Source organism: Sander vitreus, chromosome 16 (genome assembly GCF_031162955.1).
Source record: "Sander vitreus isolate 19-12246 chromosome 16, sanVit1, whole genome shotgun sequence".
Lineage (NCBI taxonomy): Eukaryota > Metazoa > Chordata > Actinopteri > Perciformes > Percidae > Sander > Sander vitreus.
In genome coordinates, this window is record NC_135870.1 from 15,375,551 (window position 1) to 15,397,091 (window position 21,541).

General features: G+C 41.2%; 2 protein-coding genes across 3 annotated transcripts; one reads left to right on the plus strand and one right to left on the minus strand.

Annotated features, from left to right (window-relative positions):
- Window positions 1–5,249: 5,249 nt before the first annotated feature.
- mat2aa (methionine adenosyltransferase 2Aa) lies at window positions 5,250–14,732 on the plus strand. Its single transcript, XM_078270813.1, has 9 exons — window positions 5,250–5,593; window positions 7,488–7,565; window positions 9,373–9,495; window positions 10,431–10,543; window positions 10,662–10,805; window positions 11,228–11,446; window positions 11,747–11,929; window positions 12,182–12,315; window positions 12,428–14,732. Exons 1-9 carry the CDS (start codon window positions 5,500–5,502, stop codon window positions 12,528–12,530), a joined length of 1,191 nt encoding a protein of 396 aa, XP_078126939.1. The 5' UTR covers window positions 5,250–5,499; the 3' UTR covers window positions 12,531–14,732.
- Window positions 14,733–15,372: 640 nt separating this feature from the next.
- Window positions 15,373–20,964, minus strand: sftpba (surfactant protein Ba). Of its 2 annotated transcripts, none has more exons than XM_078270816.1 (10): window positions 20,809–20,964; window positions 20,634–20,692; window positions 19,303–19,377; window positions 17,415–17,543; window positions 17,160–17,264; window positions 16,982–17,062; window positions 16,640–16,823; window positions 16,146–16,204; window positions 16,000–16,053; window positions 15,373–15,893 (listed from the first exon to the last, which is right to left on the minus strand). In XM_078270816.1, exons 1-9 carry the CDS (start codon window positions 20,858–20,860, stop codon window positions 16,003–16,005), a joined length of 795 nt encoding a protein of 264 aa, XP_078126942.1. In that variant the 5' UTR covers window positions 20,861–20,964; the 3' UTR covers window positions 15,373–15,893; window positions 16,000–16,002. The 2 variants fall into 2 exon arrangements, with proteins under 2 accessions (XP_078126942.1, XP_078126941.1); XM_078270815.1 differs by having other exon boundaries at window positions 15,995–16,053.
- Window positions 20,965–21,541: the final 577 nt, after the last annotated feature.

The window sequence follows — 21,541 nt, forward strand, 5'->3', positions numbered from 1 at the left end:
ATGCTGATGGTGGTGCGAATGGCATAAAAGAATTTGGCAATTTTCCAATTGAAACAACAAAACAAAATGTCAATCTCTTGGAACGTCCTAATAATTAGTTCAGACAAAAATGGTCTTGGCGGTGTGATCCCAGGCTAGGGTAGGACCAGAGGTAAATCTGAAGGGCCAAAGAAAAAACTTTTACAGAAAATGATTTATCTTTTCTGCTTTTTTTCTTTTAAAATACTGAATATTTCACTTCAGAATTTTAACCATGCACACACAGGTGGAATAGTTTTTTCTTCATATTTTTGCATTAATGTCACTAGGAAGCATACCAGTAGAAATATATATTTATATTTGTCCATCCATCCATCTTCATCCGCTTATCCGGGGTCGGGTCGCGGGGGTAGCAGCTCCAGCAGGGGACCCCAAACTTAAAGATATCTGTGAAGATTTCAGGTTCTCTTGGAGATGTGGAGTTTGTGCTGTGGTCACCTTCTTTATATCCAGTGTGAGGCCCTGAGGCCTCGCCCCCGAGGTTGTACAGGTTGTACAGGTTGTACAGATAATGCTACTGTCGGTAAAGAGCACTTCTTCTTCCTTCTCTCTCTGCTGAAGGAAATCCTTAATTTTTTTCGAAGAGTTTTATTCACTGAACAGTGGAGACAGAATTTCACAAGAAGCTGTAGAATTCTCTCTGACCAGAATGAGTTTTATACAATCCATCCATCCATCTTCATCCGCTTATCGGGTCGCGGGGATAGCAGCTCCAGCAGGGGACCCCAAACTTCCCTTTCCCGGGCCACATTAACCAGCTCCGACTGGGGGATCCCGAGGCGTTCCCAGGCCAGGTTAGAGATATAATCCCTCCACCTAGTCCTGGGTCTCCCCGAGGCCTCCTCCCAGCTGGACGTGCCTGGAACACCTCCCTAGGGAGGCGCCCAGGGGGCATCCTTACCAGATGCCCGAACCACCTCAACTGGCTCCTTTCGACGCAAAGGAGCAGCAGCTCTACTCCGAGCTCCTCACGGATAACTGAACTTCTCACCCTATCTCTAAGGGAGACGCCAGACACCCTCCTGAGGAAACCCATTTCGGCCGCTTGTACCCTGGATCTTGTTCTTTCGGTCACGACCCAGCCTTCATGACCATAGGTGAGGGTAGGAACAAAAACTGACCGGTAGATTGAGAGCTTTGCCTTCTGGCTCAGCTCTCTTTTCGTCACAACGGTGCGATAAATTGAATGTAATACCGCACCTGCTGTGCCGATTCTCCGACCAATCTCCCGCTCCATTGTCCCCTCACTCGCGAACAAGACCCCCAAGGTACTTGAACTCCTTCACTTGGGGGTAAGGACTCATTCCCTACCTGGAGAAGGCACTCCATCGGTTTCCTGCTGAGAACCATGGCCTCCGATTTAGAGGTGCTGATCCTCATCCCAGCCGCTTCACACTCGGCTGCGAACCCGATCCAGTGAGTGCTGAAGGTCACAGGCCGATGATGCCATCAGGACCACATCATCTGCAAAAAGCAGCGATGAGATCCCCAGCCCACCAAACTGCAACCCCCTCTCCACCCCGACTACGCCTCGATATCCTGTCCATAAATACTACAAACAGGATTGGTGACAAAGCGCAGCCCTGGCGGAGGCCAACTCTCACCTGAAACGAGTCCGACTTACTGCCGAGAACCCGGACACAGCTCTCGCTTTGGTCGTACAGAGATTGGATGGCCCTGAGAAGGGACCCCCTCACCCCCGTACTCCCGCAGCATCTCCCACAGTATCTCCCGGGGCACCCGGTCATACGCCTTCTCCAGATCCACAAAACACATGTAGACTGGTTGGGCATACTCCCAGGCTCCCTCCAGGATCCTTGCAGAGTAAAGATCTGGTCCGTTGTTCCACGACCAGGACGGAATCCGCATTGTTCCTCTTCAACCTGAGATTCGACTATCGACCGAACCCTCCTTTCCAGCACCTTGGAGTAGACTTTACCGGGGAGGCTGAGAAGTGTGATACCCCTGTAATTGGCACACACCCTCTGGTCCCCCTTTTTAAAAAGGGGAACCACCACCCCGGTCTGCCACTCCTTAGGCACCATCCCAGACTTCCACGCAATGTTGAAGAGGCGTGTCAACCAAGACAACCCCTCCACACCCAGAGCTTTAAGCATTTCTGGACGGATCTCATCAATTCCTGGGGCTTTGCCACTGTGGAGTTGTTTAACTACCTCAGCAACCTCCACCAGGGAAATTGATGCCAATCCCCCCTTATCCTCCAGCTCTGCCTCTACCATAGAGGGCGTATTAGTCGGATTTAGGAGTTCCTCAAAGTGCTCCTTCCACCGCCCTATTACCTCCTCAGTTGAGGTCAACAGCGTCCCATCCTTACTGTACACAGCTTGGATGGTTCCCCGCTTCCCCCTCCTGAGGTGGCAAACAATTTTCCAGAAGTACCTTGGTGCCGACAGAAAGTCCTTCTCCATGTCTTCTCCGAACTTCTCCCACACACGCTGCTTTGCCTCTTTCATGGCAGAGGCCACCGGTGTCCACCACGGTATTCGTGGGTTACCGCCCCTTGAGGCACCTAAGACCCTAAGACCACAGCTCCTCACCGCAGCTTCAGCAATGGAAACTTTGAACATTGTCCACTCGGGTTCAATGCCCCCAGCCTCCACAGGGATGCACGAAAAGCTCCGCCGGAGGTGTGAGTTGAAAGTCTGTCGGACAGGGGCCTCCTCCAGACGTTCCCAATTTACCCGCACTACCCGTTTGGGCTTACCAGGTCTGTCCAGAGTCTTCCCCCACCCCTTGACCCAACTCACCACCAGATGGTGATCAGTTGACAGCTCCGCCCCTCTCTTCACCCGAGTGTCCAAAACATACGGCCTCAGATCAGATGAAACAATTATAAAATCGATCATTGACCTTTGGCCTAGGGTGCTCTGGTACCAAGTACACTTATGAGCATCCCTATGTTCGAACATGGTGTTCGTTATAGACAATCCATGACTAGCACAGAAGTCCAACAACAAACAACCACTCTGGTTTAGATCAGGGAGGCCGTTCCTCTCAATCACGCCTCTCCATGTGTCTCCATCATTACCCACGTGCGCGTTGAAGTCCCCCAGCAGAACTATGGAGTCCCCGACTGGAGCCTCATGCAGGACTCCACTCAAGGTCTCCAAGAAGGCCGAATACTCCGAACTCTTGTTTGGTGCATATGCACAAACAACAGTCAGAGTTTTCCCCCCCACAACCCGCAGGCGTAGGGGAGGCGACCCTCTCGTCCACCGGGTTAAACTCCAACGTAGCGGCGCTCAGCCGGGGGCTTGTGAGTATCCCCACACCCGCCCGGCGCCTCACACCCTGGGCAACTTCGGAGAAGAAAAGAGTCCAACCCCTATCCAGGAGTATGGTTCCAGAACCAAGACTGTGCGTAGAGGTAAGCCCCACCAGATCTAACCGGTAGCGCTCCACCTCCCGCACAAGTTCCGGCTCCTTCCCCCACAGAGAGGTGACATTCCACGTCCCCAGAGCCAGCCTCTGCTGCCCGGGTCTGGTCCGTTGAGGCCTCTGACCTTCACTGCCACCCATGTGGCAGCGCACCCGACCCCAGCGGTTCCTCCCACAGGTGGTGGGCCCATGGGATGGAGAGATGTCCGCCACGTAGCTTTTTCGGGCTGTGCCCGGCCGGGCTCTGTGGCAAACCGGCCACCAGACGCTCGCTGACGAGCCCTCCATCTGGGCCTGGCTCCAGACGGGGGCCCCGGGCTTCCTCCGGGCAGGGTCACTTCATCCCTTCCTCGATTTTTCATAGGATTTTTGAACCATTCTTTGTCTGGCCCCTCACCTGAGACCACTTTGCCTTGGGAGACCCTACCAGGAGCACAAAGCTCCAGACAACACAGCCCTCAGGTTCATAGGGACACACAAACCTCTCCACCACGATAAGGTGATGGTTCCCGGAGAAGATTTATATTTGTAAGTGGGATATATATAAGTAAGAGGGATTGTCTGGAATCTGGCAATATAATAACCATTATGGTGGAATACACTAGCTAAGCAATTTACAAAAAATATCTGTGCTGACATAAATAGTTTACATGAGAATACATTATAAAGTTGTAGACCATGTAGACATTTTGTTGCAATTTCAAAACCGGATTACTCAGGGACCGCTTGTTGTACTGATGCATGTGTTGAGTGAAGAGTTTGTGAGATATTTCACAGAGAGTAATGGGTGTGCAGAGATTTATGCAGAATGCAAATATGATAACATTTCATGTAAGTTCAATGTTAATTTTCTTGCAATTTGTCACAGCAATGGGGTTAACCCTTTTGCATGCGCCATATCCATGTCACATTCTCATTACTCATGTACTCCACTACACCTCAGAGGGAAATGTTTTAATGTTTACTGCACTACATTTATCTGACAGCTTTTGCTTTATTGCTTCACGCTGGGCTTGTTTCTGCAACAGCTCATTGAGTATCGGATACAATTAAAACTATTTTCCTTTGACATTGGTCCAGTATTAAACGAGATCACTGCAGTCGGAAACGCCGAAACAAGCTACAAGTTAATAGAACGTCAATTGTACAGCTTGTTTTTACGTTCATAAAAGTGCTCGTTTTGCCACTGACAGGCTCAGATTAATATTCTAAGTGTCTGACGACATTATGGAAAGGATTTCTAAGGAGGTCGACCTTTCTGTTAAAGAGTAAGATCCTTTTTTAAAAACATAAAAAGTCAGCGAAATTGCGTTCGCTGAACCCACCAGACTCCATGTAAATAAACAGTAATTTTAGCATCGTAAAATGGGCATTCTAAAACATCTCTGAGCTCTGAGCAGTGCTTGCTCTGGCTGTCTTGAGCCTGTGCGTGTAGGGTGCACGACTATTTCATTCCAATTTCGGGTCTGTCAGTCACAGTGAAAACCGGGGACATTTCCGGGGACTGGTCACCCTACTCTAAGACCATAACCTGTGATGATACATCAGAATCAGCTTTATCGGCCAAGTATACAAGGCATTTAACTGTGGTTTTATGTTGCTCTCAATGCACACAGAAATAGACATTAAGCTAAAACAAGGACAATAAACCTGAACAAGGTAGCCTAAACATAAAATAAAATTGTACTACTGGTTGCTTTATATACATTTAGATCTGGCTTAATTTTAAGAGCCACAAGCCAAAACAAGTTCAGAACCACAAGGGCCTTTTTTTTCTTAATTAGAGCACGCCCATTTGCACCACATGGTCTGTGCTCAACAACAACATTGGCTGCAGAGAAATGACTGGAAGGTGTCTAAAGAAGTTGTTTAGTCAAATAAATGCAGCTGTCCAAGCCACTCTGCACTCTGCACCCGTGAGCCTAAGCTAGAATCAGCGTGGTCACTTTGTGTGTTTGTAAGCAGGAGACTCAGTTTAAGGCTCTAAAAACCTGCCCGGCTTCTCTAACTGTGGTATCTAAACGGCTAGCTTGTTAGCTGACAGTGTGTTTATTGGCTAAAATGAACGGCCATCAGAACGGTTTCCATAACAACTCGCTCATTGATGAAGACTGCTTCCTCTTCACTTCTGAATCTGTCGGAGAGGGTCACCCCGGTAAGTTTGTAATCTGTAACTGCCAGTCTGCGTCTGCGAGGTATTTAAACATACTAATTAGCCTGATAGCACTATGTTAGCCTCTCAATGTTGCATGTTACTGTTAGCTCAGCGTGTTGTTGTGTGTCAACTGTCCACTAAGTCAACGCTAAGTAGTCATGCTAACGTTAACGTACCTGCTCATCCGTAACGTTACGTTACCTCTTAATACATCCATGCTCTGTAGTCTGTAACGTTACCTCTGTCAACACAATTAGAAATGTTTCTCCTCCTGGTGTAAAAGTCGTCTAGCTACATGCGATTCAGATAAGAAACATTCCGAAAAGAACAATAAACTAGTTTACAGTTTTTAAAGTTAAGTTGGACCGTTGCAGTTGAATGCTAACAATACGGCGGGTAATTGTTAAAGGTAGCTAGCTATGTCAGCTAACGTTAATCCCGTTGCGGTCATTAATGTACTGATAATGTTACATAACGTTACGTATTATTATCCGGGGAACTGTTGGTGCCTGTCAATCACATGACGCTCCCATTGTTTTCTTACATTAATTTACAACATGAGGTGGAGTGTACAGAGCAGCCATAAACAACGCCTCTTGTATTTTGTAATTCCTTTTAAGTCAGACGGGATATGGCTAGCTACCATAGGCGTTTCATCATTTCATAGTCACCTAACTAGACGTGTGGCATACCTAGACTGTATAAAAAATAGGTGGCATACCATATGCTCTGTAGCAGCAGCAGCAGCAGCAGTAGGAGCGCGGGTTAGTTATTGAGTGGTATAAAGTGTGTTTATAAATGAGTAATAAACCTTTTTAATGTACAATGAAAAAAAAATCGGTTTATTGATTTCCTAAGTACAGAGGGTTATAGTGTAACATATTTTGAGCTTTGAAACTGCACTTTGACATAGAAAGTATGAATCATATGTAATTGTTTCCAGTTTATTCGCTACATCTTGCTAAATACTATGCAGTCTAATACCACAATAAATCCTATCAATGTTCAGTCTTTGTCAAAGCAGTTTTTAGAAGGTCATTTTGGAGCCTGTAATCTGCGGTGCTGAGCGGTCAGGAGGTGGGATTTTTTGCAGGGCGGTTGTATTAAGGTAGACCGCAACAACTGTGATTGGTCCGCTTGGCCGTGGCTTGTAGCGTTGCATTTCCCCCTACTGATTTCCTGGTTCTCCTTCTCCATAAACAACATGAAACCAAGGAGAGGGTTAACTTTTCCTGCTAAAGATTTCCGACCGTAGTCAGAAAGCACAGGGGAGACACTTTGTTTCTCCCACTATGCCCACATATATGCTGTCACTCTCTCACTCGCTCTATACACACTCCCCACGCACACACACATGCCGGCCCTGCTATTGTCTTAAAGTGATCGATGCAGACACCTATGCACAAGTATAAACTTCAGTCCACTTACGTAGAGCCTGCGCAGAGGTATAAATCCTGCTTTAGACTGTTTTTTAGTTTTAGCTAAGTCTACCTAATAAACTGCCAACTGAGCGTAGCCTACATCTGTAACACACATTTTAATTTCAGAACTTAGCAGCCTGCTGTACAATACACTGCAGTTTTCAGTGTTGCAGTGGGGGCAGCTCCATTGCAACAGTTAATAGGCCTACCAGCAGTCCTAAATATACGTACGCAGTCATATACACACACTTGATAGTTTCAGGACAATTGAAGCACCTACAGAGATCTCTACTAATGATGTGCATGTGCATCAAAGTATCCCTTTACACTTGCACTGCATTTATTTAATTATGTATGACAACACAATAAGTATTCTACAATTAGTACATATTTACCGATAAGCACAAGTGAGGCATTGCCATGAATTGTTTTTATGTGTTGAGTTCTGAAAAAATACTTGTGTTACTCCACAGATAAGATTTGTGACCAAATCAGTGATGCCGTGTTGGATGCACACCTCAGACAAGACCCTGATGCCAAAGTGGCATGTGGTAAGTCTTTAGTCAGCAATGCAGGCTGACCATAGAGTATTGATTGTTAAGGCATGCATGTGCAAGCTAAAGCATTTAGGAAAACAGAGTTGAGGTCCAACCAATAATGTTATGTATTGAATCTTTTGGTTCCTCTATTGAGAAATGATTTCTGATGTACAGTATCTCTTATGGTTCCTGTGAGGTACACCCTGTTTCCACCTGTCATTAACATTCATCCTAAATGATCAGATCACATGTGGACCACTCTAAGTACAGGTGAAAACACTCTCAGGACGCATTGAGATCCGATCACAAAAAACACATTTGGAGGTGGTTTGAGCCGCATGTGTCCACATTGTTGTAGCAATGGGAACGGGAATGTGTCCTCGGCCATATTAAAGACCGCCTAATCAACTGTGAGTGGAATTACGCAATCATTCAAAGTATTTCTCATGTCACAGAAACCACTGAGTGAATTGTGTGTTTAGGATGTCGTTATCATATACTATAAGTGACGTGTCTGTGTTTTTGTTTCTGTGCTGCCTGCTCTTGGCTGTTGCCTTGAAAAGGCCGCTGGTAGGCCTATACAATAATGTTATTTTTAGTTTAATGAAACGTCCTTGAATTCACCAATATGTAGGATATTACAACAATACTTCCTGCTGTTATGTCGTGTCCTTCTGTTATTTTAGTCTTGCATTGCCAGAGCTACACAGCACTGTAAGATGGTAAAATGAGTTACCATATTCTTCACAATAAAAGTCCCCTGTTATTTTGGTATTTAAATGCTTTTATTATGAAGCGGCAAAATGTTGGGTCTTCATCAGAAGTAATGTAACACAACTCCAATAACCGAACATGAAACGTTACAGAGTAGACAGACTGTGGGCAGTGCTTTTTAATTTTTCACTAGATTTATGTGAGAGTAACACCACATTTGGCGACCCATTCTACTGCCAGATTAAAACACACGTACTTAGAGCTGTCTACTTGTGATCGGATCACTCTGGACGGATATTAAAGCTAGGTCGGAATGGGGCCCATTTCAACCAAATTGTATGAGGAGCTATGGAGTCCCTGGAAATAAACTTAGGGCCTACATCTTTGCACATTTTTTTTATAGTTTTCTCTGGTTTAATGGAGACATTTTCAATTTGCTATGTAGTGCATACCTGAATACACGGCAGAGATACAGGTGATTTAAAGCTGAAAAAGCTTTTTCAGGTTTCAGAAAGCTTGGAACTTGTAATTTCGTCTAGGGACTGTTTAAATGGCAATGTAGCTACATTTGCTGTTTGTTTTATGGGCTTTGCCTTAACCTCAGGCTATTGCTTAGCAGACTAAACTTGTTTGACACATTCATTTTAATGGAACATGTGATGTCTCGACCACAGTCACTGCAGGTGAGTTGTTTTATACTATGTTGCAAAAAATATTGGCCCACAACGTCTGCCTTTAGGTTAATTATGTGCCTTATGTTTCACTGCTTGAATGCTGATGAGGTAGAAATATTGCAGCACACATTTGGTAATTTGATTCTGCTGGAAAGGAAAGGCCATCTACCACAGATTAATTTGTTGTATCATCCAAAAGGGGATTGAGAACAGTTTACATCTGCATCAAGGCCTAAAGTTTTATATGGTAGCTTTAGATGTTGGTCATAGAGCTGCAACAATTATTCAATTCATTGGTCAAAAGAAAATAAATCACCAACTACTTTGATAATTGAAGTATACTTAATTCCCTTTTACCTCCTTTGTTTTTAATGATCTGTTCTACTTAGTCTCACTCTCATCCCTCACACTGCATGTCATTGTGTCCTCAGAGACTGTTGCTAAAACGGGGATGATCCTTCTGGCGGGGGAGATCACCTCCAGGGCCAACGTTGACTATCAGAAGATTGTCAGGGACACAATCAAACACATAGGCTATGACGACTCCTCCAAAGGTACAGTGATGAAAGTAGTTGAGTGCGAGATTCATGCAGTTAAAGCCTCTTCCTTAAATACAAACTCCAGCATTGCTCTGTGAAGTTAGTCAAGTTTGTGTCAGTAATTATTAAGATTGACATGTAGGATTGCATCATATCATCCAAAGGGTTTCAGCAGTTCTATAGAAGTACAGTAATGGTAGCAAGGGTAGTAGTATTGTCCTGAATATCTAGTGAAAATTAGGGTGTTTTCACACCTATACTTTGTTTGCTTTGGTCCGAATCAGTTGATGAGTTTGTAAACTTAGAGCGATTACCCCTTGGTTCGGTTTCGTTTCACACCTGAAGAATCCAAAATGCGATAGAAACACTGCATGCTGCTACAGTTTGCATGTTCTGCCACATCTCAGATTGCAAAGCACACCTGACTACAGGAGACATTATCTCAGACTTATCAGCGTATACTGTATATAGGTGCTGCGGTTCGGGGTCGTTCTCACCACAAACAAAGAGCGCCAGAGTTCGATTGAAAAAGTACCTCCAGTGCGATTTAACCGAACTAAACGAGGCAGGTGTGAAAGCGCCCTTATTCATATAGTGGACTATAAAATATATTATAAAAAGTAGTGATCGATAGTGATAGTGATCTATTGTGAATGAGACAAATGTACACAGATTATTGTTACAAACTCCAGATATACAAACAACATGTATATTAGGAACAGAATATAATAATAATAAAAAAAAAAAAAAAAAAAAAAATAAAAAAAATATATATATATATATAGAACAAATGTACAACAGATTTACAGTTGTAATATATAAAAGATCAAATGTACAGTATTAATGTGCCATGTTGACATGTAAACTGCAAGAGTTTTTTTTTTAATGAAGTGCATATTTGAAGGAGTATTGACATGTGAAACGGTTGACTCTGTTGTCTTGTTCTACAGGCTTTGACTATAAGACCTGCAATGTGCTGGTGGCTTTGGAGCAGCAGTCCCCCGACATTGCTCAGGGTGTTCACATGGATCGAAAAGAGCAGGATGTGGGAGCCGGTGACCAGGTTGGACGGTTCATATATTTCTGTTTGAGTTTGACCCACAGCTGTAACTGTAGCTAGAAATGTGTTATTTTGACCTATATTTACTGTATGCTGTGATTTGTGACTGTACCTCTCACAGGGTCTGATGTTTGGATATGCCACTGATGAGACTGAGGAGTGTATGCCCCTCACTGTTGTCCTGGCTCACAAGCTCAATGCCAAGATGGCTGAATTGCGCCGAAACGGAACGCTGCCGTGGCTCCGACCCGATTCCAAAACTCAGGTAGGACAAGGAAACGGTGCCTGCACTTCCACACAGTCCATTACGTAGAGAATAAAGGTTATAGGATGTCAGAAAATGGTAAATGTCAATTTAAGAAAAGTTCTCAGAGCCTAAAGTGACGTCTTTTTAAGTGGCTTATTCTGTCTGACTTAACCAAAAACCAAAGTTATTCAATTCATTTATTTCCATATAAAACAAATAGCAAAAGCAAATCCTTACATTTCACAAGCGCAAACAAGTGAATGTTTGCTTCATTTATCAGGCATTTCTTCTACATAAGAAGCAATATATCACAGTTTTTCCTGTCGTGCATTATCATTACTGGCACTCAGTGTAAAGAACAGACACTAATCTCTTTAATCCTGTTCCCTTTACAATATTGATTCTTCATTGTTTTATTTTGTTGTTTTTTTCCCCCTCAGGTGACTGTTCAGTACAGACAGGACCGAGGCGCCATGGTGCCGTTGCGTGTCCACACCATTGTGGTCTCTGTGCAGCACGATGAGGCTATAAATTTGGACGAGATGCGCAGATGTCTGAAGGAGCACGTGGTGAAAGTGGTGGTTCCCGGTGGCTACCTTGATGATGAAACCGTATACCACCTGCAGCCCAGTGGACGCTTTGTCATTGGAGGACCACAGGTGAGACAAGAACACCTTTAAAACTCTGTACCTCTTTAGTTCTCCTGCACAGTCGCACCAAGAGAATTACAATTAACAGATCCATTTAAAAAAATGTGGATTTTATTGAACACATATTGTCCAAGTCTTGAGATCTTGTAATTACATTATTGTACATTCCCATAATAATAATAATAATAATAATAATAATAATAATGATAATAATAAATCAGTTTTTAAATGCTTCGGTCAGAATGAACAAAATCATGCAAAATGTATTTGTCTCAAATAGACCTCAAAGTCCTGTGTTTCTTCCCACAGGGTGATGCTGGTCTGACTGGGCGTAAGATCATTGTCGATACTTATGGGGGTTGGGGTGCCCATGGAGGCGGAGCCTTTTCTGGGAAGGACTACACAAAGGTAGATCGCTCTGCTGCCTATGCTGCCCGCTGGGTGGCCAAATCTCTGGTGAAAGCTGGGCTCTGCAGGCGTGTGTTGGTCCAGGTGAGTGTACAATATATCACAGTGTTAAAGTGATACCTCGCCCCAAATCTATATTACAGTATCAAAGACTCAACCACCTGTAAGCTTTAAGGTGGCTCTTAAAAGTTGGTAGTTTCCTACTCGCAGAGAGCAGCAACTATGGTCAGCTTGAATAATTTGCTCACACAACATCCTGTTGTCTGTCAGATTCCACTGCAAGAGTGGTTTGTGAAGTTGTTCCTGCGCTGAAAACGTTGCTTAAACTCACTTTAGGTAGCCTATGCTATTGGAATTGCCCATCCACTCTCCATCTCCATCTTCCACTATGGGACCTCCCAGAAGAGCGAGAAGGAGCTGCTGGAAATTGTGATGAAGAACTTTGACCTCCGTCCAGGAGTTATTGTGAGGTATCCTGGGGTGTCTAATTTCAGATTTTAGCTACTAAATATGCAGTTAAGATCCCCACTATACACATTTTACACATCATTTCTATAAATTATTATGTTGTTTCTGTCTCAGTGATCTTGACCTGAAGAGGCCCATCTACCAGCGCACAGCAGCTTATGGTCACTTTGGTCGTGACGGCTTTCCATGGGAGGTGCCCAAGATGCTGAAATACTGAACCCCTCCTCTAATCTCGAATCAAGCGGGTCTTAGGTGTAACACAGATTAACCTATCTGTCTACTTTCCTCCTTTCTCCTCCACCTCCCACCTCTTCCTTCCTCACGCAGAAACACAGCCACAGCCTCTACTTCATGAAAATGTGCTCTTTGTCCACATGTTAGTAGTGTACACTTCTTTATGAGATAAAAGGATTTCAGTTGCAGATATTAAATTGAACAAGCATGTTGGAAAAATTGTTCGTACAGATTTGAGCAGTGCTGCCAGCTTTATTTATCTTTGTTCTGGCAGCTCGCCTCATTTTTTTTACATGTTTAATGGTCATCTATTTTCCTAACACTGCTAGTTAAGAGTGGATTAACTTAACATATTTAAACCATATTTATAGCAGATTTCCAAAACAACAACATGGGTATTCACCAGTATTGATGGTGATTTGTAAGCCATGTGTGGTATTCCAAAGCTTTTAAATTCAGAATCTCACTGCAGTTTAGTTGTAGAAGGGATCAGTAGTTGGCATCCTCTGTTGCTTTTTCTTTAATGGCAACATTTCACCTAACACCTAACATTGCAAACACACCAGCTCTGTTCCCCTCACACCCTCACCCTCTCTCTTTTTTAAATGTTGATGGCACAAATAGGGTTAAACACTTGTCGATTCAATCTGCTCATTTTTTTTCTCACATCTTTTCAGTTTGTGCTGTCCCTTAAGGCCATTTTAATTCTGACGTTTTACAGAGAAGTCAGAAGCTGCTAATTACCTTGTGGTTATGTTGGGCTGCATCATGAAATCACTCCATTTTTTTGTAATTTATTTTGTTGGTTTAAATGTCATGTGAATGTTCCAAATGATGTTAAATGTGTCAATGTTCTACTGACCAAGATAAAGGCATGGGACCGTACTCCCTCACCCTTCCTGAGAATGACTCTGGGTGTAGCTACAGAGAAACCCAGCTCAGTCGCCTCTGGGCAGGGGCTGCCTTCATCTCATGGCAACATTGTACTTGAAATAATTTATAGAATGGTGTTTAACTGTTGTGGGACCTAACAAGGAAGGACACTTTTTTCACTCCGTATAGTCCTGACACCTTAGTAGAGTGAGCCACAGACAGACCAAGACAAAGAGATGAGAGGCAGCACACACTCAGCTTAGTGAATACAAGACTTGGTATTACTGCTCTCGTCTTCTCAGCAGAGTTAGTTTTGCACACACCAAGAAGTGGGATCACAATATGTTGCTGTTATTTTCGACTCTTCCACTGGAATTGCACAGCACATTGGTTCATAGAGATACCAAAAGTGGAAAAAACCTCTATATACAAGGTTTTATAGGCAGTAGTTCCAAAATGAATGTTTTTTTTAAATTATTATTAATGTATTTGTTTTTAAAACCCCATATCCAATGGGTCATGGATGGTACAAGTCATATTTGTCCTGATTGGTACACTTTAAACGATCCGGGTTTGTCAAGTTTGCCCCTCTCCTTGTTCTTTTAAAAACTTATAAAGAATGCAGATAAAGTGAAAAAAGATGTGTGCCAGATTTAACCCCAAGATTTTGTGAATTCACAATACATGCTTTCCCAGTTGCCCCCTTGACTTTACTCTTAGATGTGTATTCTCACAATGTAGTTGCAGAGTTGAGGCTAAGCCAGCTGTAATCCTGAGTGAGGTTGGTATTCACTTAATCACAGTTGGTACTTGGTCTGACCTGTGTGCAAATTGAGTCGGTCTAAAAATCATCCTGCAGCTAGGTGGCACTGTGTCCTTGAATATTATACTAAAATACATTTCTTCTACTACTCTAACACTAATAGTTTGGGTCCTCTGGCATCACCTTGTGGTTCGTGGAGTTTACTGCAAAGAAACCTCAGCTAGGAGCCATAGAGTGGTGCTGAGCATTTTAGATTATGGCCAAGTGATCATCCAGTGAAATTACTTAACCTCCCTCCCAAAGATTTCTTTAAAAATTACTTGTGCATCCTTTGCTCATCCACAGACAAGACAAATGATTGGTTGGTGTTGTACAGAGAAACCAGCTTGTTTACATCGTCTCCTGTGGGGGTGTAGAGGAGAGTTTTTCCTCTGTTAAATCATTTTTTTAAGGTTAGTCTGTCAGTGTGGTTGCTGAATGTGTAAAAGTGCCTTTTCTCATTTTTTTTGCAATGCCCCTATCCCCTGCCCCCAAATATTGGAACCCCCCCTCCCCAGTTTCTACCCTAAGGTTGCAAAATCTCCTTCAATGATTCATACTGAGGAGTCTGATCAGTTGAGTTTCTCTTTCAACCCCTTTTTAAAAAAAATAAACTGCGCTATTCCTTGTGCTCATTGACTGTGCTTTTAGCTATTTATTTTGTATCATAAAGCAGATTCCATGACATACATACATATATATGACCCTTAATAAGTTAAAATTATCATTTCAACAGGTTCTTTTGTAAATGAAAATGGTAAAACATGAAGGCAGAAGTAGGTATTAGTATAAAGAATCTGTGAAGATGATCACTTCCTATGGCAGAATATAAGTACATTGACACAAAACCATGAGATTAGTTTCTGTTCTGGCTTTCATACTACTTCTACAGTGTTTTGATTACCAGCAGTATAATTACCTACACCTTTACACTCAGTAATGGAGTTTTTGTTCTATAGAAACACATTGACTTTCCTTTTGAAACCACCAATACTAAAGTTCAGGTTCAGAAACCATTACCATTTAAATTGGACTTTTACTATCACCAGGTTTGGGATTTTAACCTGTAAAAAGAGCTGCCTACAAAATAGTGTGCTGTAATGGCATATGCATGCCAGTGTTTGAGAAATGAATACACAGTAGATAAATCTGAAATTTAAAAAAAACACCTTTTAATGGCAGAAGAGAAGACCAAGCCAGTGATGTTTATTTAACACATTTATTCAGATAATTCTCCTGAGATCATCTGACTGTGGTAAAGATTACAAGAAGAAGCTTAAAAGCGGATGAAGCTATGAAACTATATATAGAATGGACATTTGTATCAACTACAGAACAGTTTTCCCTTTTATACTAATCATCCAACTTTCTGATCCTACAGTTGAGCTTTCATATCTGTTCAACATTCCTTTTACTCCTGAAGTTCAAATAATCCTTTTGTCCATGATATTTTATCAAGCTAATTCCTTATTTTCTTCACTCAGTGCATATAGTACGTGCAATGCCCAATCAAAAGATGCAGTAAGATTTCAAATCAGTATTTGGAAGAAATGCTATCAGACGGAATGCTACAGGTGTCAAGCAGTAAGAGAAATAATTGCAATGTGACTTTAAAAGATCTGGGTTGTCCATGAGGACACCGAGGTTGACTCGTGACTTTTATGTCCCACCCTGAAAAGACAAATTCGGAGATATTTGATATGGCGTTGTGTGTTCTATTTTTAATAACATGGAATTAAGTACTCACAAAATTGCCATAAAATTCCACCTACCTTACATCTTAAAGTGTGTTGAGAGGCTTCCAGGCATATCTCTGACAGTAGAACACAGTCTGCGAAGAGTAGACAAGACAAAGTGCAAACGTTATCACTACTGAGCATTCAGAAGCTAAACAAGTTTACAGCTTGATAGTATTTCACTTACGCCACATCTCAGGGCAGTCTTCATGTCTCTGCACCTGTATGTTGTCAAAGTGCATGGGTCTGAGAGGGGAAGAAAAAAGGCTATTTGAATGATAATTGATTTGTTGATAGACAGAAAATCAATTCATTTTGATAATTGATTAATCATCCTTTATCAAGTAAACATTTGCTGGTACCAGCGTTTAAATAAAATGTGTGCCAAGCCTGTTCTGTTTTATATAATGTAAATTGAGAAGAGCTATCTCATAGTGGCCCTTTTAAATGGTCAAACAGGTGTCAAGAGTAAATTAACTCAAGCATTCAATGTAGGTGTACCAGTTTTGGGTACTTATAGTATTTTCCTGCTTGCTCACTGGCACGGTTTATACTAAGGTTAACATAATGGAACAGAGCCATCATTAATGTTATTATTAACAACTGTGCTCTTTGGATGGATAAAACAAGTAATTTAAAGATGGGGCTTTGTACACATCACTGAAGGAGAGGGAGACTGACCTAGAAGAGGAGCCTCTTGCCCTTTACACAGCTGGATGAGAGAGCAGATGGCCTGAGGGGTGGCGTAGCTCAGGATTGCCTCCAGCACCGTCTTGCTGAACTTGCCAATGACCGCTTCACACTGATCTTGGTAGGTGGAGGGCAAAAGATGACAAATCTCCTCCAGCAGCTGGATCAAAGCATCCTGCAAAAGTAGTAGAGAGGAAGGTGCATCATGTTGCCCAAAAGTCATCAGTGCTGTGTGATTTAGGTGTCTACATGGGTGTGTGGGTGTGCAGGACAAAGAGATATTGTGTTTCTTCATATGCACGTGTGTTCCTTCACTGCATGAGTGTAACTCACCTCAGTCTTTTCTTTAGGCAGCAAGTCCTCCAAAGTCTTGATGAGAAAAATGCAGAAGGTACATTGTGTTGTGGGCTGCACCTGATTGACACAAACAGCAGAGGGAGTAAAGCACAAAGAGCCTTTCCATACATGATATTCTTTTCAAATGTGTCCCTTTCACTTGGACTATACTGACATTTTCAGTGGTCACAGCAACCTGAAGGGTCTCCTTGACAAAATAGCGGAGCATCTTCTCCCAGGAGCCACAGAGCCCCATGAGTTTGCAGACCTCTGCTGGTTTCTACAGAGATAGAGATGTGTTGAGAATAGATCTATCAGTAGCCTCAGAAACGCACCGACAGCAAAGACTACAGAACACACCATTACTATTTTACTGCTGATCTCATTCTGGGAAACTCAACCCAGACGATTAATCCAGCATGCTACTTACTACAACACCAGCAATGAAGTTGATGGCCACTGGAAGCATCTTCTCCACCTCTTCTTTGCAGATTTTGGCAGTACTAGCTGGTCCAGGCAGGTGGTCACACATATTTTCAATGCCATCCATGATCTTTTTCTGAAATAAAAGGTTAGGTGTGTGGTGTTTAAACTTGGTCCTCAGGACAATGGGCTCAGTATGGGTATTAATCTAAACATGATCATTGATTTCATGCAACAGTATTCCCTCTGCTAACTAAAATCAAAGGCCAGAAGATTGAGTGAACAGTACTAAATAGGCCTACTATTGTTGATAACAGCATACCATTTTGTAAGTAAGTAAAATATTTCCTGCCAAGATGGATTTGGAGCTGTACAGGACATGCAGAGGTTGCAAAACATGAAAAAAATACAATAGGATAGTGGGTACATTTCTACAGGGCAAACAATGCCAATTGCATATCATCTTTGAGCAGGTGCAGTGCAAAGCCAGTTGGATTACAGCTGGTCAAAATCACCCTTTAAAAGAAGAGTTTTAGCTTTTACCTTAAACTTTAAACATAAGCTGCCTAAGCAACAGGCATAAAAACCTATGTATTGAAAATTTATTATTTTTTATAGCAAAATAGTTTATTTTATTAGACTTAATTTTCTATCTAATTTCTTAGCCTACCTACTGCACCTTTAACATGAAGTTTGGCAATGGCGAGTTGGGTCTGTTCCTGGTTAAACAAAAACGATCTTACTCTTTAACAAAATGTCTATCTCTGTAGGGACCCTTTCCCTAATGTTGTCAGAATCTTACAATAACAATCTGAGCCTGTCAGTGGACGGAAATTCACGGTGTGCATTTGTCCCATAGGATTTATTGCAGCCCGGTTCACAGCTTTTTACAGCGTTTTGCTCTAAACTGGACCAATTTAAAATATTTATAAATGATTGCTAATTAATTAAAATATTTAACCATTTATGTATGTTTCCTTTATGTGACATTAAGGTATTTGTTCATATGATTATTATTATCATAGTCCATTTCTTATTTATGCCCTGTAACGCTATTTATGTGATACCAGTCAATATGAAATTCCATGTACCCTGAGTGGTATCTATCCATGCAAATGTGGTAGTTTCAGTTGTATGTGATGGCATTTGTTTTGTGTTATTTATACTAAGTAACAGGTCTTATGTTGTACACTTTTTGCTGTTGCATCTTTACACTTTGCCTTGTGAAGCACTAGATAACATTGGTAAATAAAATATGACATGGTATAGTCATTTTTATAATCTTTTATTCACAGTCCAAACCCACGGTTCTCACCAAAATGGTGAGTGGTGATTGTCTTTCTATAATGATGTGTGACTCAAAATAGTTAATAAAAACCATAGAAATTAATCCAATTTAAGTTTTCTCTCTTCTGACTCAGATGGAACTCCCTACAGAGGAAAGAGGATCTTTGAGTTCACGCGAGAAACAAACTGCCTGTGAAATTTCATTTAAACTTTCGTTTATAATAGAAATTCATACTCGATATAATATAATTCTTTTAAAATAGTAAGTGGCAAAGCACTAAATAAAGAGACAAATAAAGATTAATTTATTGTGTGTGCTTGAAAACCACCGTATGCACGGCTGATTAATTATTTGCATCTTTGAATGTGAAGAATGTGCTTCAACTGATAAGAGAACAGGTGGAATTTAAAGTGATTTATTTTTTTTATTGAAAACTATTCAACCAAAGATCTTAGCAAGCCATGGAGATAGCACATTGTGTTTTTTAATATTGACTTATGAATATGCACATACACACTATCAATAATAATGATATCAGTGAGCAAATATTAATCCTCTGGAATTCTTTTGCTGTTTATTCAACTATTGTTGAATAAACTCTACTCACCTGGAGGTCTGCATTGGAAAACAGGTCAGCAAGGAGTTCAAATATCTGGGTACAGTCCTGGCAGACATCCCCAGTCTGAGTATAAAGTCAAAGTCACATGATAAAAGTAAATCAACACTTTAACTGATTTGACCGCTTACACAATCCAGGTGCCTTGTTCTAAGTTGTTATATTTAATGAACATTGTGTTTTATGAGGAAGAAACTTGCTTGTGACTGCATCTGTTCTGCTCAAGAGTGAAACATGTACCAGAAGGAAGAGACTTCCTGATTTTGAAGAAATTAAAATCTCAGTTCTCTCTGTGAGAAGGCAACTATTTTTCATACATGTGTCACATTGCTTTTCATTTCCTTGAGTGCAGTTTCAATAATTGCAGGGTTTCTCTTAAAGAATGGAACAATGGTGTTGGAGTACCATATTGTTGTGTATAGCACCATTATTACGCCTCCAAAATAGCAGTGGTGAAAAGTAACTATGTACATTTACTAAAGGTATGCACTTTTTTAAGGCACTTGTACTCTTCTAGAGTGTTTCCATTGTATGCTACTTTTATACTTCTACTACTCTACAATTCCGAGAAGTATTGTACTTTTTACTCCACTACATTTATTTGACAGATATAAATACTAGTTACTTACAGATTAAGATTTTACATTAAAAAAATATATGATCAGTTTACAGTACATTGTTTTAAACCAGTTGTTCCCTACATTTTTGCTTTTGAACCCATATAATAGAACAGTGTCTAGTTGGGGCCTTTTGAGATCAAGAGTTGAAACTAGCTCAACCTCCACCAGTTACAACAGTAAAATGCTAATTATGTATTGGTGCATCAGTATTAATAGTCTATTATGTCCTATATAATAATATATCATATATTATCAAAGGAGCAAACCATATAGTTTTACTTTGATACTTAAACTATATTTTGCAGATAATAATTCTGTTCTTTTACCCAAGTAGGATTTTAAATTAAGGACTTGTAATGGAGTACTTTCACTCTGCTTTATTGGTAGTTTTACTTTAGTAAAGGATCTAAATACTTCCTCTATTACTGCAAAAATAGGGTGATAAATGCATTATAACATACAATTTTTGTACACAATATACAAAATGCTTTCATAAATTATATCTAGGAATTCATGGGAGATCCTTCATTTCTTTATAATTTCATTCTTAAAATGATATTTGTTGTTTGGTAAGTAATGTTTCAGGAAGTTCTAGTAGGATATGTAACATACAACCTGCACATCAAAATGTTTGTGTTTTGTTATTTGTGTTTTGAATGCAAAATATTATTTTGTCATAAGAAATCAAATTCATAAACTTACTGCTCTCAGGGCATCTGGAACATTTTGCAAGCCATCGACATTAAGAGCTGAAGTCAGAGCTGCAGGGGGTAAAATTCATCATTAATAATCCTCATCGTAATATCGCTGATCACTTTACTTTTTCAAATATTCACTTCATAATGAATCATCTTAGTAAAATGAATTATAGTCTCACCACAGCCTTCAAGACAAACAAAGAGAAGCAAAGCAATCTTGAGCGAGGCCATCCTCTGTTATTTTCAGGCTTTTAGTTGAATGTCTGTCTTCCCTCCTGAGGTCTGTACAGGGAACTGAAAGCACAGCTTATATTTGACAGGGCCCACCTGCCACTTACAGCTCCCACCAACCAGATGCTAGTGCGATTAGATATAAGACATTTAGCATAGAGGAACTGTTTCTTTTTCTCAGTCCCTCAATAAGCTAATGTTAGTCAAGTTTCATATTCAGTTCCTCACATCAAGGTGTGAAAACTTGATGTTGTTCAGATGTGTTAACAGATGTACTGTACTTATATTTAAAATATACAATGGCTGCATTGTTTCAAGTTTGGTTCATTCTAGCTGTGAACAATGACATATTTTACAGGTTTATTTGTATAATATCAGCCACTCCACTATAAACGTTCACTCAAGTATTTCTTAGGACAATCAGAGTTGGTGTTATGGTGATAAAGGCTGTGTTGCCTTGGCCCTGTTGTGGAGGAAAACAGTAGCACAGCTCCACATTATCATTTCTAGTACTATTTAAAACCAAAACTTACTTTATGTACACCTTGCAGCCCCACTTAAGATAATAGTTGTTTCACCACACCTCAGTTTTGGTCAGAGAAACTCAAGACACCCCCCTCAGCTTTCCAGAAATTGCAATGTATAATAAAAATAACTAAAGAAAACATGTAAGGCAGTCAG

Excerpts from the sequence above, each read along its gene's own strand:
- mat2aa (XM_078270813.1), top strand. The coding sequence starts at position 5,500 with ATGAACGGCCATCAGAACGGTTTCCATAACAACTCGCTCATTGATGAA. Across the intron at positions 5,594-7,487 it reads TGTCGGAGAGGGTCACCCCG|ATAAGATTTGTGACCAAATC; the intron begins GTAAGTTTGTAA and ends GTTACTCCACAG. Across the intron at positions 10,806-11,227 it reads GACCCGATTCCAAAACTCAG|GTGACTGTTCAGTACAGACA; the intron begins GTAGGACAAGGA and ends TTTCCCCCTCAG.
- sftpba (XM_078270816.1), bottom strand. The coding sequence starts at position 20,860 with ATGGCCTCGCTCAAGATTGCTTTGCTTCTCTTTGTTTGTCTTGAAGGC. Across the intron at positions 17,265-17,414 it reads ACTTCATTGCTGGTGTTGTA|AAACCAGCAGAGGTCTGCAA; the intron begins GTAAGTAGCATG and ends CTATCTCTGTAG. Across the intron at positions 16,205-16,639 it reads GCAAGAGGCTCCTCTTCTAG|ACCCATGCACTTTGACAACA; the intron begins GTCAGTCTCCCT and ends TTCCCCTCTCAG.